The sequence below is a fragment of the Monocercomonoides exilis genome (assembly GCF_001643675.1).
Source record: "Monocercomonoides exilis strain PA203 chromosome Unknown scaffold23-1346700, whole genome shotgun sequence".
NCBI lineage: Eukaryota > Preaxostyla > Oxymonadida > Polymastigidae > Monocercomonoides > Monocercomonoides exilis.
In genome coordinates this window covers 1,088,904-1,104,918 of record NW_027150568.1, presented here as the reverse complement: position 1 = coordinate 1,104,918, position 16,015 = coordinate 1,088,904, and the positions used below count along the sequence as shown (strand labels likewise).

General features: G+C 32.1%; 4 protein-coding genes across 4 annotated transcripts; 3 read left to right on the top strand and 1 right to left on the bottom strand.

Moving 5' to 3' along the window:
- Nucleotides 1-906: 906 nt before the first annotated feature.
- On the top strand, nt 907-1,578 carry MONOS_3661 (uncharacterized protein; the record flags this gene model as incomplete). The annotated part of the gene is made up of 1 exon (XM_067873675.1): nt 907-1,578. The coding sequence occupies one exon, from the start codon at nt 907-909 to the stop codon at nt 1,576-1,578; it is 672 nt and encodes a 223-aa protein (XP_067727284.1).
- A 2,502-nt stretch (nt 1,579-4,080) lies between these two features.
- On the top strand, nt 4,081-4,966 carry MONOS_3662 (uncharacterized protein; the record flags this gene model as incomplete). The annotated part of the gene is made up of 1 exon (XM_067873676.1): nt 4,081-4,966. The coding sequence occupies one exon, from the start codon at nt 4,081-4,083 to the stop codon at nt 4,813-4,815; it is 735 nt and encodes a 244-aa protein (XP_067727283.1). The 3' UTR covers nt 4,816-4,966.
- A 2,456-nt stretch (nt 4,967-7,422) lies between these two features.
- MONOS_3663 (uncharacterized protein) lies at nt 7,423-7,902 on the top strand (the record flags this gene model as incomplete). The annotated part of the gene is made up of 2 exons (XM_067873677.1): nt 7,423-7,496; nt 7,545-7,902. 2 exons carry the CDS (start codon nt 7,423-7,425, stop codon nt 7,900-7,902), a joined length of 432 nt encoding a protein of 143 aa, XP_067727282.1.
- A 4,978-nt stretch (nt 7,903-12,880) lies between these two features.
- MONOS_3664 (uncharacterized protein) lies at nt 12,881-14,679 on the bottom strand. The gene has a single exon (XM_067873678.1). The coding sequence runs from the start codon at nt 14,656-14,658 to the stop codon at nt 13,411-13,413; it is 1,248 nt and encodes a 415-aa protein (XP_067727281.1). The 5' UTR covers nt 14,659-14,679; the 3' UTR covers nt 12,881-13,410.
- Between the last annotated feature and the right edge of the window lie 1,336 nt (nt 14,680-16,015).

Here is a 16,015-nt window from a genome sequence, read left to right as displayed (position 1 = left end):
GACGAGGCTGACCTGCGTACTCCGCTCGAAGAGCCCTGAGGCCGAGCACAGGCAGAATGAGCAGAATCAGAGGAGGGAGTGCGCACGTGCAAAGCAGCAGTGCGGAAGGAGGTTGTTTTCAGGCGCTATCTCGATGCCCCCCTGCAGGAGATACGACATCCATAAGAATGCCAATGATACAGCCACGATTCCCACTCGTCCACAAACACACCATACGAAATACAAAATACAAAAATCATCTTTTTTCGTGACATACTTGCCCGATTGGTTATGTCGAATGTAGTTAGGATATCTTTTGCGTTCATTTCTGTTCCACAGCGTCCCCAATTGCAACAAACTCGTCCATCGTCTCTCTCTGTTTGTTCAAATTAAAATTCAACAATCCTTCATCTGATACCAAGGACCCATTCTCCCCTTTTTTCTTCTCTCTTCCATCTCTCACAAACAGCCTCTCTCCAATAAACGTGATGCTCATAGTACCTTCCTAAAATATCATCCCTTCCACAATTAATTTCTTCACAATTTTCTCCCGCTCTGCACACAGCTCCACCAACGTCCCCGTCACCGTCATCGTCACCAGATAATCCTGCCAACTCCCTCTTGCACTCTCGTCAACCAGCCTCAAAAACCTCAAATGCAGCGATTCCACATCCAGAATCTGCGCCTATTCTTCTTCCTCTTCCTCTTCCTTCTCCAAATTATTCGGACTACCATCTCTCCCTGACTCCTCATTCATCCCCAAATCATTCGTAGACATTTCCACCTGTTCCACATCTTTCCCCACACTTCTTTCACTTCCATCTGAAATCATACCAAAAGATCCATCTTCTGCTTCTTCTTCTGCTCTCCTGTTCTCCTGTTGAATGTCATCGGCTGAGGAAGAATTGCAGACTTCAGCCACAATTGATGCTTCTTGCCTGCACCAGCTTCCAGCCCCACCTTCACAAGCCTCAGCCGACACAGCCCAAGTACTTCCCAACCAACAGTACCATTGCACTTTCCAACTTACCCTGCTTCTCTTTGATTCTCTCCACAAACTCTCTGTGCACTGTCCGATACCCGCCTTTCACTCCATTTCCTCCTCCTTCCTCTGCCTTTTCTCACTTCTCCAGCACTGCCAACAAAAAGGACACATCCTCCATTCTCGTCCCCGCTGCCGACAGCCCCTTCCCCACAATCTCCCCCACTTCACACACTGCAACCCCTCGCCCCAACACTTCGCCGTCCAGCTTCACCACCACACGCCTCGACTGTTGCGATCACCATATTTGCAGTGAAGGGTCAAACAGATCGCAGATCGACGGGAACGCATTCATACAGCCGACACAAAATTCTGCTTTCCCTCTGGCTTCGTGCCCACCGACGCTGCAAGCGACGGAAGCTGCGCCACCAGCGGAACCAAAAGCATCGCCGAAAGCGCCACATCGTACGCACACACAACACCTCCATACAGCACCGCCCGCCGAGCCACAACATATCCCCGCAGCGTCTGTTGCTCCCTCAGTTACGACTTCTTTTGATTTTCATACACCCCAGCCACCTCTAGATATCGTCCATCACTGCTGCAGATGTGAATAACACCTCCACAGCCGAGGTATCCGAAGGGTCAATCGCAGGCGCTGCTGCTGTTACTGATGGTGATGGCTGCCCAACCCGTTCCGCCTTCTTCTATTCGTTTCCCAGCCATTGGAATGGAGAAGCAACAATGTTTGCAGCTTCAGACGAGAAAGATGAGGCAGATAAGATGAGATGAAAGAATGCGAAGAAGAAAAATTCGATTAAATACCTCTCTCATCAAGCATGTTCAATGAATTAGATCTTTTTTTCCTTTTCTTCCTCTTCCCCTTCCTCTTTCTCCTCTTTCTCCTCTTCCTCTGCTTCTTCTTCCTCACATATTTCATCCTTTCTTTTTAAAATCTGTTCTAAAGACAAATATAATGTATCCAAAATACTCAAAAAGAACTGAATTCACACAAAGCAGAAGCAAATGAACAGTTTCTATTTAATAATTGCCTCACTCTCATGTTTACTTGGCTCATTGAATCACAATAGTTCAAAAGTTTGTCAATACGTTTATTGTCCTCTTTCACTCACATAAAGAATATCTCCACTTCTTCTTCTTCATGTTATTCTCCTTCTCCTTCTTTATAGCATTCGTTTTCTTCTTTTCTTTTGTTAAATTGTTGAAAATAAAAAAAGAAACATAAATGAAATGAATACTGGATAACGCACTTAAATTTGACAAGATACTTCAACTGTTGTCTGATTTGTCTTGTTAGACTCATTTCGGCATCGCTCGATTTGTGTCCGCCTTTGCTCCGAAATCCGCACTGATTTTGGAGAATCAACAACAATCATCAAAACAACCCTAAATGATGATTATCCTAAAAACGAAACAAACGAACTTACAGATAAAAACACGGCAAGTGGCAATCGCCATTGAATGATTAATATGTTGAAATGATCTTTAAAATTCGATTGTAATTTGATTCCAACATTGCATTAACTTCAGTTCGCCTTCTCAAATTTTTTTCATCTTCGCTTGGCCTCAAAGCCTTTTGGAATAGAATCTCTTTCATTGATCCATTAACAATGTCGTCCGTTATTTCCTGATAAGGTCTCTTATGCGTTCAATTATCATGCGCTAAAGCAATAAAAAACTGTGAATTGATGAAAACTTCATTCCCTCCATCAATTTTCCTTCAGTCTGGATGGCCCACTCAAGAAAAAACTTATAACAAAAAATTTCCCGATAGTTAATAATTATGTTCAACACATTAAATTTGAAACATTCACGGATACTTGCAAACATTTTGAAATAACAGAAAAAATCATCTCAACGAAGGAAAGCCTCCAGATAACTCTAAATGTAAGCCCCAAAATCGAAATACGAAAATTTGAATTTTAAATTGCATCGGTGATTAAATGCACAGTTTAATGTGCAAATTGTTGCTTTTTTGTCACTTTTTTGTTAAGTTCAAAAAAGCACCAAATTTCCCCCTCTTTGTTCCACTCAGAATGCTGAAATTGAAATTTTTTGATATTTAATGTAAACTATGTATGGTATATATCCCAATGTGTTCATAATTTCACGAAATTCAATCCAGATCTTTTGAATAAATTACTGTTGGCTTGATCAGAAAGAAATAAAACTCTTTCGTATTTGACTCAATATAGCCTGTACCGTTGACTTTTTTGTGACTTGTTTTTTAACATAGATTTTCACAAAGCAAAGGAATTGAGTTTGATTTTTATCATCGTTTTGTCAACAATCATCAATATTTGTTTTTCTGTTTGTTTTTCTATTTTTCATTTGAAATTTTTTTTTACAAATTGATCTTTGCTAATAATAGACAGAATGGAAATGTTTGATGAAGACAAATTTAATTGTGCTATTCAGGAGCCGTCTCTTGAAGATAAGTTTTTAAGTTTGTTCATTTTTCTATTTTTTGAGTGTTCAGCGCTTTCCGTCATAAATAAATTCATTGAAGAATTGTTTTCTGAACTGAAAGAATGCAATGAAGATGAACAGAGAAAAAAAAATCGGAGAAATGAATGAAATAGTTGATGAAATGAATATGAAAGAATTCGACTCCATTTTAACAATAGAATTGTTCATTGTTATTGACAAAATGATAGATGAAAAGAAATTGACACTTGAAAATGCTCTTGTGCTGTTGAAGAATATTGGATATTGCAAAGAAATGAAATAAATAAGGAGTATATGGTTTGAAGAACCTCCGCTGATTAAAATATTTCAAAAGTTGATAATTAATGAAGAGAAGAAAAAAGAAGAAAAGAACGAAAGGCGTCTGATTGATCTCTGTGAATGCTATCTTTTGCTGAATGATGAAGAAATTCCTGATGAATTGCTTTCAATCATTGTGCCTTGCCTTCTGAAGATTGCCTCGAAGAAAGACAAGACCGAAGAAGCTCAGAAGGAAGTGGAAACAGCGTTGCTGGCTTTGGGCAATATTGGATTTTGGGTTTGAGAACCTTTTTCCCGTTTTGATATTGTTGAATTACATTTCCCCCCTTATTTCTGATTAGGAATTAGAAGAAGAACTGTATTTGAAGGAGATGAAAGATATCATCAATTATCATCAAAAGCATCACAATCTGACACAACTTGCGTATCAATCTGCTTGGCAATTTTTGATGAGCAGATTCTTCAATGATGACAGCTTGGAAGAAGTGATTGCGAATAAACTGCATTTCGCGAGAGAAGCAAGAAGAGAAATCGAAGAACTGACAAGATGCATTGACTGGAAGAGAAAAAAAGAGGGAAGAAGAAGGAAAGAAGCGAAAGAAGTGCTTGTGGTCAAGAGGTGGTTCTGTGTTATTGAAAATGACTTGTCGCCGATCAAGTTGTGGAATAAAGTATTTATTGGTCTTTTCAGCAGCATTGCTTGTGTACATAGAGCAGCAAAGGAAAATCACAAAGAAATAAGCGAGAAATGCATTTGTTCCTTAAGAAATGCAGCACAAAATAGAGACGTGAAAGTTGATGACTTGTTGAATGGAGGAGCTGTTGATGCTGTTTTGGAAAATATCATTCAACCAACGTTGAATAACAAAATTGCAGACAAAATCTTGAAGTATTTTGTGAATATTTCAAAAAGATTGAAGAAAAAGAATGAAGGCGAAATGGAAGAAGAGGAAAGAAAAGAGTTGAAAAGGAAGGTATTTGACAAATTGGAAGAAGAAGGATACGAAGATACCATCACCAGCTTTCATAAAATATTTGTTTTTCTAGAAATAAAATATTCTCTTGGAACATTGTTGAAAATTTCTGATTATTTTGTAATTGTTTGAGGAAATGAAATTCCTCGAATTTTATGACTCAAAATATTTATTTTTCTTTTAATCATTTCGTGATTGAAAATAATCATTTGAGCATCCATTTTACTTTTAAATTTTTGTCTCACTTCATTTTGATGAAATGAAGGAAAAAAAAAGAGAATAGAATTTCCTTCCATTTTCTTCTTTTTCAAATAGTTTGTTTGTTCATCAAGTTTCATGAGACAAAAATCAGTGAGTCATTTTTCATTCATCAACTTGATAAGCCTCTTATTCGCTCTTTCTTCTCATCTGTCTTTTCAAATGTCTTTTGATAAAAGCATCATTTGCTGATATTGAATGAGCAAGAGTAATAAATAAAAAAGAATATGAAGCTGTTGAAGAAATGTTTTTGAGAATTATTGACATCAACGTTCAACGATGTAGTTTTTTTTATATGTCCTATCCAGAGTCACTTCTCACCCATATTAATCCACAAATAACTTCAAAAAAACTTCAGCAATAAAAAAAAATATTATTTCGAACAACTCAAAAACAGAACATGTTTTGATTGAATTTGCCAAATTTTCACTCGTTTATTATTTCACAGAAGGTAAAAAATGAAATCAAAAAACACATTTCAAATCTTTGTTCGAAACAAATTCTTGAAAGATGAACAGACATTAGATGAATTGCACAATTTTTGTGTAATTGTGAAATTTTTGAAAAAATTTGAAATTCGTATATGTTATTTTGAAATAATCAAGAAATTTTGAAATTTTTCAGAAAAATTTAAAATAAGGCAGTTATTTTAAGTTTCATCATCAAATTAAAAATATAATTTAATTGTGGGAAGATCTTCTGTTTTCGCATAAAAATCGTGATGTTCAAAAGTTATTGGAAATTTGTTGAAAATATACTCATTTATTGTCTTCGCACTTTTCATAATGTTCACCATTCAATAATGTGAAGCAAATCGTTTATTGAAATTTTATTCCAACCTTGAAAATAAAAATAATTAAATATTATGTTACAAGTTTATTTTGATTATATAAATATTCCTGTGACAACAAATGATTGTCAGTGTTCAAAACATTAAAAATTTCAATAGAGATAAATATTTTGAAAATATTTTGTGATTTTCATCGCCTGTAAACTATGAACGCAACCAGTGAAAACAATTGGCTGATCCTTTTTGAAATCATTCTTTCGTTCGAGTTTTGATCAAAAAAATTTTCTTAAAGGGATTTTGAAAAATCGAACAAAACTGATAATACACGTTGTTTATGATGTTGTTATTGCAAAAACAAATTTTTCCACAAATCCCATTGAGTTTATATTTTTGATCAAAACTCGAACGAAAGAATGATTTCAAAAAGGATCAGCCAATTATTAATATATCGAAGCTGTCCCTTCAATGAAACAAATGACATTCTATGCCATTTAATGTTTGAAAAATTTACAAATTCCGATGATTGAGAGGAATAAAGCAGCATTGTTGTTCGATTTATAAAGTTGGTTTCTATTTAACCACAACAAATTTGAACAGAAAATGAACAGATAATATCCATGGTAATGATTTTCCACTGGATAAAAAAGAAAAGAGGCATTTATTCACAAACGATTTACTGATTTTTTGTTTCTTTTTGAATAAATGACTTTCTTCTACTGTTATATCTCTTCACGTTGCAATCAAATCACTATGTGTGGATCGTATGGTCGTTTGAATAATCTGAGCTAAATGTGAAAATTTGTTCACGGTCTTATTAAACAAAATGTTGATTAAAAAGGAAATACAACAAATTTTTGAATCGTTCTATCAGTAATTAGACGCAAGATACAGGAGTTGGAGCTTTTCACAGACTATATATAAAAGAAAACAAAACGTTGTTTTGTTTAACAATTTTTTCCATGGAGAGCGATCACACAAACCTTTCACCTTAAGATTTAATTGACATCAACTTTACCATCACAGCTCGAATCCTCCAAAAAACAACCAGATATAATTTGAAATTCCAAATTTTCCAATTTGAAAAGATGCTGAAATGACTTTCACATTTTTTTAGCTCATGCTGAACACAGATCAGCCTTGCCATTCCGAGGGTAAAGAAGCGAAGATAAGAAAGTGATTGGCGTGTTTGATCAGTCCATGCGGCTGTCACCACGTGCGATGCAGACATTGTATGGATATGCTGTGGCTCTTTCGGCAATACTTTCAGTTTCGCTGGTGAAACTTCATCTTTAATTTGCAATGTTGGTGGGTTCGTTGTTAAGGAGAGAGTGGATCTTAGTATCGAACGGCATGAAAGCGTTCCATTTGATCCACGTTCTGTTTAATCCTTCTAAGTAACAACCTTCCACAGTGCAACTGGTGTTCCGATCTGCTCAGTCGAGGAGTGTGACTGTGAAGACAGGCGACGAAGTGATAAGATGAGGAGTTTTAGAGAATGAAGTGTGGAAGATTGAGGAGATGGTGGTGAAACTGGCAAGGAAAATTCAGGAGCTGAGCGATAAGTACAATGCAGAGGCGAAGGAGCTGATGGAGCAGCTGATGGAGATGGAGAAGAAGATAGAGCTAAACAAGGAGGAGTGGTGAGTGTGGATAGCAAACAGAAACTGGTGGTGTTGGCGATACATGTTACCATGCTTTTTTCATCGGCCTCTGCAGAGTGCGGGATGGTTACGTCTTCGGAGTCGTTGCTTCTGCCATTAGGACTGTGTGAAAAGTTCCTAGAGAGGTTAACAGAAATCATCAAATATTGAAGTGTTGTGGTGCTTGGGCCATGCACAAGCAGGAAGGGAGTTGTTGTGAAAGTGAGAAGCAGTGTGAATGTTGTGGAAGAAGCAAACGGTGGTGGGGGAGGAGGATGTGGAAGTCGGGGAACGAGATCTGGGATCAGCAAGAGATTGGAGAAGAAAGGCGTTTGGGTAAATGGAGGTAGTGGATGCAGTCAGAGTGGTGGTGGAAGAGCAGATGCAACTGTGCAGTGGAAGATAAACAAGATGGAGAAGGAAACGAAGATACTGATGGAGCTATCGAAAGCGCATGAGCACATGATAATTGAGCAAAAGGCGCTGCTCAATGAGGTGATTGTGAAGGAGCAAATGATTCTTGCTAGATAGAAGCTGCAGTAGTTGTAAATAAAGTCGTCGTATGAATAGAAGGTTGAGTGGCTTGTTGGGGGGAAAGGAGCTGGAGGAGAAGGTGTGGGGATGGGGAGGGCATTGTTGGAGGTAGAGAATTGGGGACAGATAAGAAAGGGGTGAGAGTGTGGTACAGTACAAAGAGGAGATGGATGAACAGAAGAATAGGCGAAGAAAACGAAGAAGAAGAAGGAGAAGGAGAAGGAGAAGGAGAAGAGAAAGAAGAAGGAGAAGAGGAAGAAGAAAAGGAAGAAGAAAAAGAAAAAAAGAAGATGATGATGATGGTTGTTTGAAAATTGTTTTTCTATCAGATTGACAGGAATTTGATTAAACATTCAATTTTCCCCAATACTCTTGTTCAGAAAATTTCATAATAAAATGCAACAAATTTTATTTCACCTGATAATATGATTACAAATTGATCAAAAAAATAACATAAAAAATTAATATCAAGAACAGAATTTTTTGGATGTTGAAGTGTATCATAGATAATCTTTCTCGTTTGTGAAATTTTAAATATTGATGATAAATAATTTTTACGGAGTGTTTCATAACATTCTCCAATCGGTAAATATTTTGATCCTTGGCGACTTTATATAAAATTTAACCTTTATCATTCATCTGAAAAAAAAATTCAATGAAAACCTTCAAACTTACATAAAAATGTTTTTTAAAAAGAACAAAAATGTCTTCCAAAGCTTGTTTCGAAAAATCATTCATTATTCCAAAATAATTTTATCAAAAATTTTTTTCTTCAATTAACAACAATAAAAACAACATAATATTTTTCGAAAATATGATTTGAATAACTTCATGTTTATGCATAATATATATTTTCACAGAAAAAATTTGCCCACCCGAGTTATTGCAAAATTCCCCGAAATTTTCAAAATTTCCATAGACAATTTCAAAATTATTAGGTTATTTCAAAATAACCCAATAATTTTGAAATTTTTTTTATTTCACAATTCATCTATTAATTTTAATTATCTCTTTTCGTTGGTGTTTCTTGTTGCGAAGCAGTGTGGTTGAAAAATTATTTGCTGTTTTTCAGAGAAAGTAATTTTCAAATGGAAATTTTCATGAAGCAATTTTGTTGTTCATTTTCTTTTTTGAGACAAAAAAAATAATTGTCTTAAAAGAACAAAAATAAAAAAAAATAAAAAATAATAAAAAAATAAAATAAAATAGACCTATACTCGAATGTGTATTTCTTTTGCGAATTGTTTATTCTTATGTGAATGTTTTTTTCTTTTCGCGAATGACTCAATCTTTTTTGAAATATGCTTTTCTTTTTTTTGCCGTTAAATGCATTTTTATGATCAAAGCTTTACTGATCGCGTTTTTTTTAATTAAAAAATGAATGATTACAAACAAAATAAAACTAAAATAAAAATGATATAGAAGGTTTGTTTGTTCAGTATTAAAATGTTTCTTTAACAATTTTATTGTTTTTATATGTCTGATTTATTTCTTGAAACTTTTTTAAAATTGTTCAAAAGCAAGGTGAGGATGGAATATTAAAATGTTTCATTAACATAAATATTATCTGTTTTTCTTTTTTATTTTCCTCTCATATCACATTTCACCAAATAACTTTTTTTGTCTTATTTTTAACATAATTTTGGAAATCCTTTTTATGTTGTCAAAGTTTTATAAATTATAGAAGTTTTTCATTTCAATCACACAAAATATAAAGATAAATAAAAAAAGAATGTTTAAAGAATTTAAGCAACAACTTTTGCTTCATTTGTGAGTGATGTGCAAAACAAACAACATATAACGAACAACTTGGAAATAATAGTATCAAAAACAAAAAGAATAAATAATAATAATAAAACTCTCTTTAAATCAAAATCTGCGATCCAAAAATATAAAAATAATATGCTTCTTTCTTATTTCTTTTTTCAAATAGATGTTTTTTAATTTTAAGATGAATAAGTTTTGCTTTGAGTGGAAATTGAACCTGAAGAAGCTGTGAAATTCAAAGATGATTGAAAATTACAATTTTGAGGAGGAAATACGCAAAATGAAGAAGGAAGAGTGAGATTTGAAGGAAAATACAAGTTTGGTTGTGGCAGAGAATGCAGAAGCGAGGGTGTTGAAGAAGATACTGATTTTGAATGCAATTGTGAAGATGAAGAAAGTTGAGTAGAGGAAGGTTGTGTTGCTGTTAACTGAGTAGAGGAAGGTTATGTTGAATAAGATTGAGATGAGCAAAATGTGATTAGAAAATTAGTTGGTGATGAAACTTTATGAAGACATGCAGATTTATATTGGAAGGGAAGATGCCATGAAGATGAGTAGTCTATGGTTTCATGATCGTGGACTTCATTTTCAATTTTTCTTTGACATTCATTTTCTTCTCTATTTCTTTCTTTTTGTTCACAAACCTTCATCTTTTTTTTCTTTTCTTGATCTTTTTCACTGGTAGTTGCACTTGAGAATGGGTTACAGCTCTCCATTAAGACTTCTAAAATAAATTAATAATGGTATATTGTTGATGAAAATGTTGTTTTTTCAAAGAATTTAACATCAATATGGGTTAAAAAATAAAAACAAACCAAATTGTCATTAAGAAATAATGAAGAACATGAAGTTGTCGGTGATGATGAATTCAATCTATTTCTTTGTTTCTCCAAATACTTCTGATTTGCTTCTTTCTTTGCTTTCTGCTTTCTTGCATATTCCATTTGTAATTCAGCAAAAAAATATTATTTGCTTCTAAATCTGAGGCTGTTAAAGGATTCTGTAAAATATGAAAATTTGTTAAACAAACAGCAACAATAAGAAAATTACCAACTACTTCGATGCTTAATGGCCAATGCTGTCGAAATTCAGAAAAGACAGTCTTTAACCTTCCGAAAAAACGCTCTATGATCACCCTGTGCTTGGACAACTCAGGCGTTCCACACGGCTATGTAATGTAAGCCCCTAGCCATGTTTTTGCTCCTATGTAAGCTGAGTATGCCAACAGTTTTGCTTTTCTTAATTTGTTCTCAAACGTTGGATAATGATGTTGAAACACAACATAATCATGTGTGCTTCCAGGAAAAATATCGCTGATAGTGCTGGCAATTCCAAGTTTGGGATTTACTCCCACTTCCACTTTAACATAATATGAATGGTGCTTTCCACTGAAAAACTTCATTCCGTCTTCTATTTTTCCACTTGGTCGGTTTATTGGTAGAATAGTGCAATCTACAATTAATCCCACATCCTGAATTTCTCTCACACGATCATTTCTAAAAGAAAATAGCAAGTCCAAAAGTGGTTGTTTAACCGAGCAAAAAATGTCATGTAATAAACGGATCACGGTAGAATGAGAATTGAAATATGGTTTTGTAACATAACTTGTCATTTTAGTCGATCCGAGATGAAGAAAATTCAATAAAATAAAAAGTTGGTCTTCGAAATTGTTGATATATTTTTTTCCACCTCGATGCGGAGTAAATTCTTGATCGAGAAGTTGAAGAAGAATATAAAATTCATTTTTTGAAAATCCAGCTAGACGAAAAAATCCATTCAAAGGATCCTGAATCAATTCTAACGATATTTCAATCAATGATTTTTTCTCTGATGCAGAAACTGTTTCAATATGTGTTGGAAGTGCAATTCTTTTCTCAACATTACAAAGAATGTTTTGCAATGTTGATTATTCCATGATAAAAAATATTTCTAAAAGAATGATCTGATCAGTTCCATTAATTAAAATGAAATTTTTGTGATTGAATACCAACATTTTTTTATATCGTGAATGATTCAATCTTTTTCAATTTTTCGAGATTTTTTTGAAAATTTATTATTCTTTTTAGATTATTTACAAACTTTTTAGAAATGAGATAATAATACAAAATTAGGTCTAATAAAATAAAATAAAATAAAATAAAATAAAATAAAATAAAATAAAATAAAATAAAATAAAATAAAATAAAATAAAATAAAATAAAATAAAATAAAATAAAATAAAATAAAATAAAATAAAATAAAATAAAATAAAATAAAAATAAAATAAAAATAAAATAAAATAAAATAAAATAAAATAAAATAAAATAAAATAAAATAAAATAAAATAAAATAAAATAAAATAAAATAAAATAAAATAAAATAAAATAAAATAAAATAAAATAAAATAAAAATAAAATAAAATAAAATAAAAATAAAATAAAATAAAATAAAATAAAATAAAATAAAATAAAATAAAATAAAATAAAATAAAATAAAATAAAATAAAATAAAATAAAATAAAATAAAATAAAATAAAATAAAATAAAATAAAATAAAATAAAATAAAATAAAATAAAATAAAATAAAATAAAATAAAATAAAATAAAATAAAATAAAATAAAATAAAATAAAATAAAATAAAATAAAATAAAATAAAATAAAATAAAATAAAATAAAATAAAAATAAAAAATGTTTGACAATCCCACCTAAGAATCCGAAGTCTACAAAGCTTTAACAACAGATGCAAAACAGTTTCGCAAGGTGGATGTTCGTTATTTTCCAGATTTTCATTCTCAATCGATTTATGATGTTTGTTCAATAATCTCATTAATACGTTTTCTTTTCATCTCTGAAGAGCAACAGAAACAGTATGCAAACCTGATGAATTCGATTTACTAACAGTTGATTTGCAAATTTGTTGCTTGATTCGCTCGTGTCTCTGAACGCAGTTGCTTTGAAGAGCAAATCTCCTTTTCTGTTTATTCACGGGGCTGTCTGGAATGCGCTGAAGGCATCAACGTGGTTTCCGAAGCTGAAGGCGCAGATGGCAAGCCGTTTTTTGCACGGATTATTGAAGAAGTCACAAAGATGATTAAAGTGGATAAAACATGAAAGAAGTTGAGTTGAGAGCAAATTGTCTTGTTCACTTGTGAAAAGCGTACTACAAAAACCAATGATGTTGTTTTGTATTTAATGAAGTGTTTTATATGAATCTACAAACAAGTCTGCTTTCGAAATATTGGTTATTTCTATTTTAAATTTATTTCCGTTATCTTTGTTGCAATGTTTATTGATTATTTATCCTTTGCTCAATAAAAAATAATTCGGATGAAAACATTTCAAAGAAAAAACTGTTTTTTCAAAAGCATTTCAAGGTGTAATTGTAACAACAGAAATAAATATGAATTAAAGTCAAAAATGAAATCAAAACTCGTTTTCGATGAAATAAAACAAATAAGTCAATGATTATTTGTAAATTAGATTAAAAAAAAAATTTTAAACTTAAAAATAAAAATACTCTCAAAAATATTTATCTCAAACATGTTCTCACGTAAAAAGCAATTATTACATAATAAATTGTCATACAAAGTAATAAAGATAAAAGAAAATTCATAAATGCTCGGTGCATAAAAATGGGGAAATAGACATAAAAATTCGAATCTATTTGTAAATTTTCAATAAAAACAAAAAATTAAAAACAAAAAAAGGAAATTCAAAAAAAAATTGTGCAATTAATAAATTGCTCGAAAATTCTGATTTTATTCTTCGTCTTTGTAAATGCTTCCCGTTTCGATATTAACAGCCGCCACAGTTTCGTATATACATGTTGTTTGAATGTTCCTTACTCCTCCATCACTTCTTGCCTCATTTTGCATCTTCATCATCCTCTCCATTTCAATTTCTGCTTTTCTGTTCAATTGCTCAATTTTTTCTTTTTTCTTTCTCTCTTCCTCTTCTTTGTCGATCTTTTCTTCTTCTTTTCTTTCTTCCTTTGACAAAAGCCATCTCCATTCCTTTTTCCTCCTCCAGTCTTTCACTCTTTGTCTCACACATGGCTTCATCCATTCTCTTAAATTGTCCCAAAACCCTGGTGACGACAAATCTCTCTCCTCTCCCAATGAGCTTAATCCTGTTGGACGACATGAACAAATCAGTAAAACAACACATACAATTGCAATGATTGCTCCTGCCACTATCATAGTAATATTAACTCCTACGGGAACAACATTATCTATAAATAGCATGCCTCCAACCAATACAAGAACATATCCCGCCACTGATGTGTAAATTGAACACAACGAAAAACAGAAATTGCCGAGGCAGAATCTTTTATTGCAAGCTACTCTTTCTCTCTCTTTTCCCCAAATTCGCTTAAATTCTGTGATCACAACCTTTTGATCTTCATCCAGAAATTTGTCATCATGAAAACTTCCATTCTCAATTGATTTCCTGGCAACTTCGCGCTGAACTTCTGTAGATCTTGAAAATATAGTATTTTTTCCCTCTTCTTTCATGATTTCCTTTTCTTCTTTCATCAGCTGAGAAAAGTATTCCCCAGAAGGAACGCCTTCTCCATCAATAATTGGAGCAACAAAGCTTAACTCCCATTTATTCTTTGGAACGATAGCACCTGAAGTAGATGATGATTTGGCAAAAACGTCATTAGCAGCAGGGTGCGAATTGCCCAATTCTTCAAACGCAGGCTTTTGATTAATTGAAGAATTGACTATTTCTGAAGTAGGCAAACATACCAACGGTGCACAACTGGTTGACTGAGCCTGCACTAAGGACACTGCCTTCCAAAATGCTAATTTTTCCAAAACCCCAAGCGTTTCAGAAAATCTGTCCAATTCAGTTGGCATTGGCAAATTTGGTGCACTGCAAGAAAATAAACTCATGCATTTTGTTCTTTGTTCATCTGGTAACCGTTCTGCAAACTCTTTAATTTGAATGGGCACTTTCAGCTGTCCAACAGTGCATATATCTTTTTCCATTTCACTGGTCATTTTGTTCTCTATTATATTTTTATTGATCATAATAATTTAACAAAAAAAACTAATTTATTTATGATTCATAAATTTCTTATGGAGCAGTCATTTGAATGAAATGATGGCAAAAGGGGATTATACGGCCAGTAATGATTTTTTTCTTGAAAATATCAAAAAATGTATTGAAAATGAGCTTAACGAATTTATTAATTGAGATCAGTTATTAAATTCTATTCAATTTTTTAATTATTTACCAACGTTATCAATCTTTTTGAGATAAAAATCTTTGATCAAGCCCATCATTTAATATAATCATGCCATCTTTTAGGTTTTTTTTCCCTATTAACTAGTTTTAACAACAGAACTCTATGAATTAGGGTTAACCCTAAAAGTAATTTCATTTTAGCTTTATTTATAAAGATATTAGGGCTTTAATACAAAAATATTTTTTTATCATAATTCAAAAATTGAAAAAATAATAAGTTTCTTTCTTTGTAAAAATTAATGATAAAAATAAACTATATGGGTAATTCTTTTTGAAAAGTCGCAAATGTTTAATTATCAAATAAATCAAAAATTTTATATTTCAATCAAATTATTGTTAACATACACCAAACTTCACCTATATAAAATTCACTTCTTCGTTAAACTATTTCATTCATTCAAAGGAAGATTCGTGAGTGGAAACAGATATTTGAACAAAATATGAAATTTTTGATTTATTTGAAAAATAAACATTTGCGACTTTTCAAAAAGAATTACCCATATCTTCATTAAACTATGATTTATCTGGTAGGAATATGAAAAAGAAATCGTTATGATATGAATTTTTCACTGGTCGTATCATACCCATTTTCCGAAATGATTGTTTGTTCAAATTTTCTTTTTTTATTTTCAATTTATTTTTAATATTTGACTTGTTGTCTCATTTTTAAAGATGAAAAAAGCAAGATTTTCAAAAGAACTTCAAACGTTTGTTTTACGCCTCTGCGATACACATTTTTTGTGCTCAATTTGTCGGTCGAGAAATTATTCATTTGTCGAAAAAATTGAAAAGATTGTTTTTTCCTTAATTTTGCAATTCATGTACAGTCTAAACCGGATATAATCACATCGGTTTTTGCACAACTTTTTGTGACTATATCCGATTGTGATTATACACGATGATGCTTTACACAGAAAAAAATAAAAATTTATTTTATTAAATAATTAATGTTGGGTCGATTTTTTTATTTTTGGAAATTCTACACAAATACATTTTTTTCACTTGCTTGATCAATTTTTTTCATTAATACATATTATTTTGACTTATTTGAGCACATTTTTATAAAAGCGAAAAATTGAGATTTTGATCAAAAAATCGATTTTTCAATGA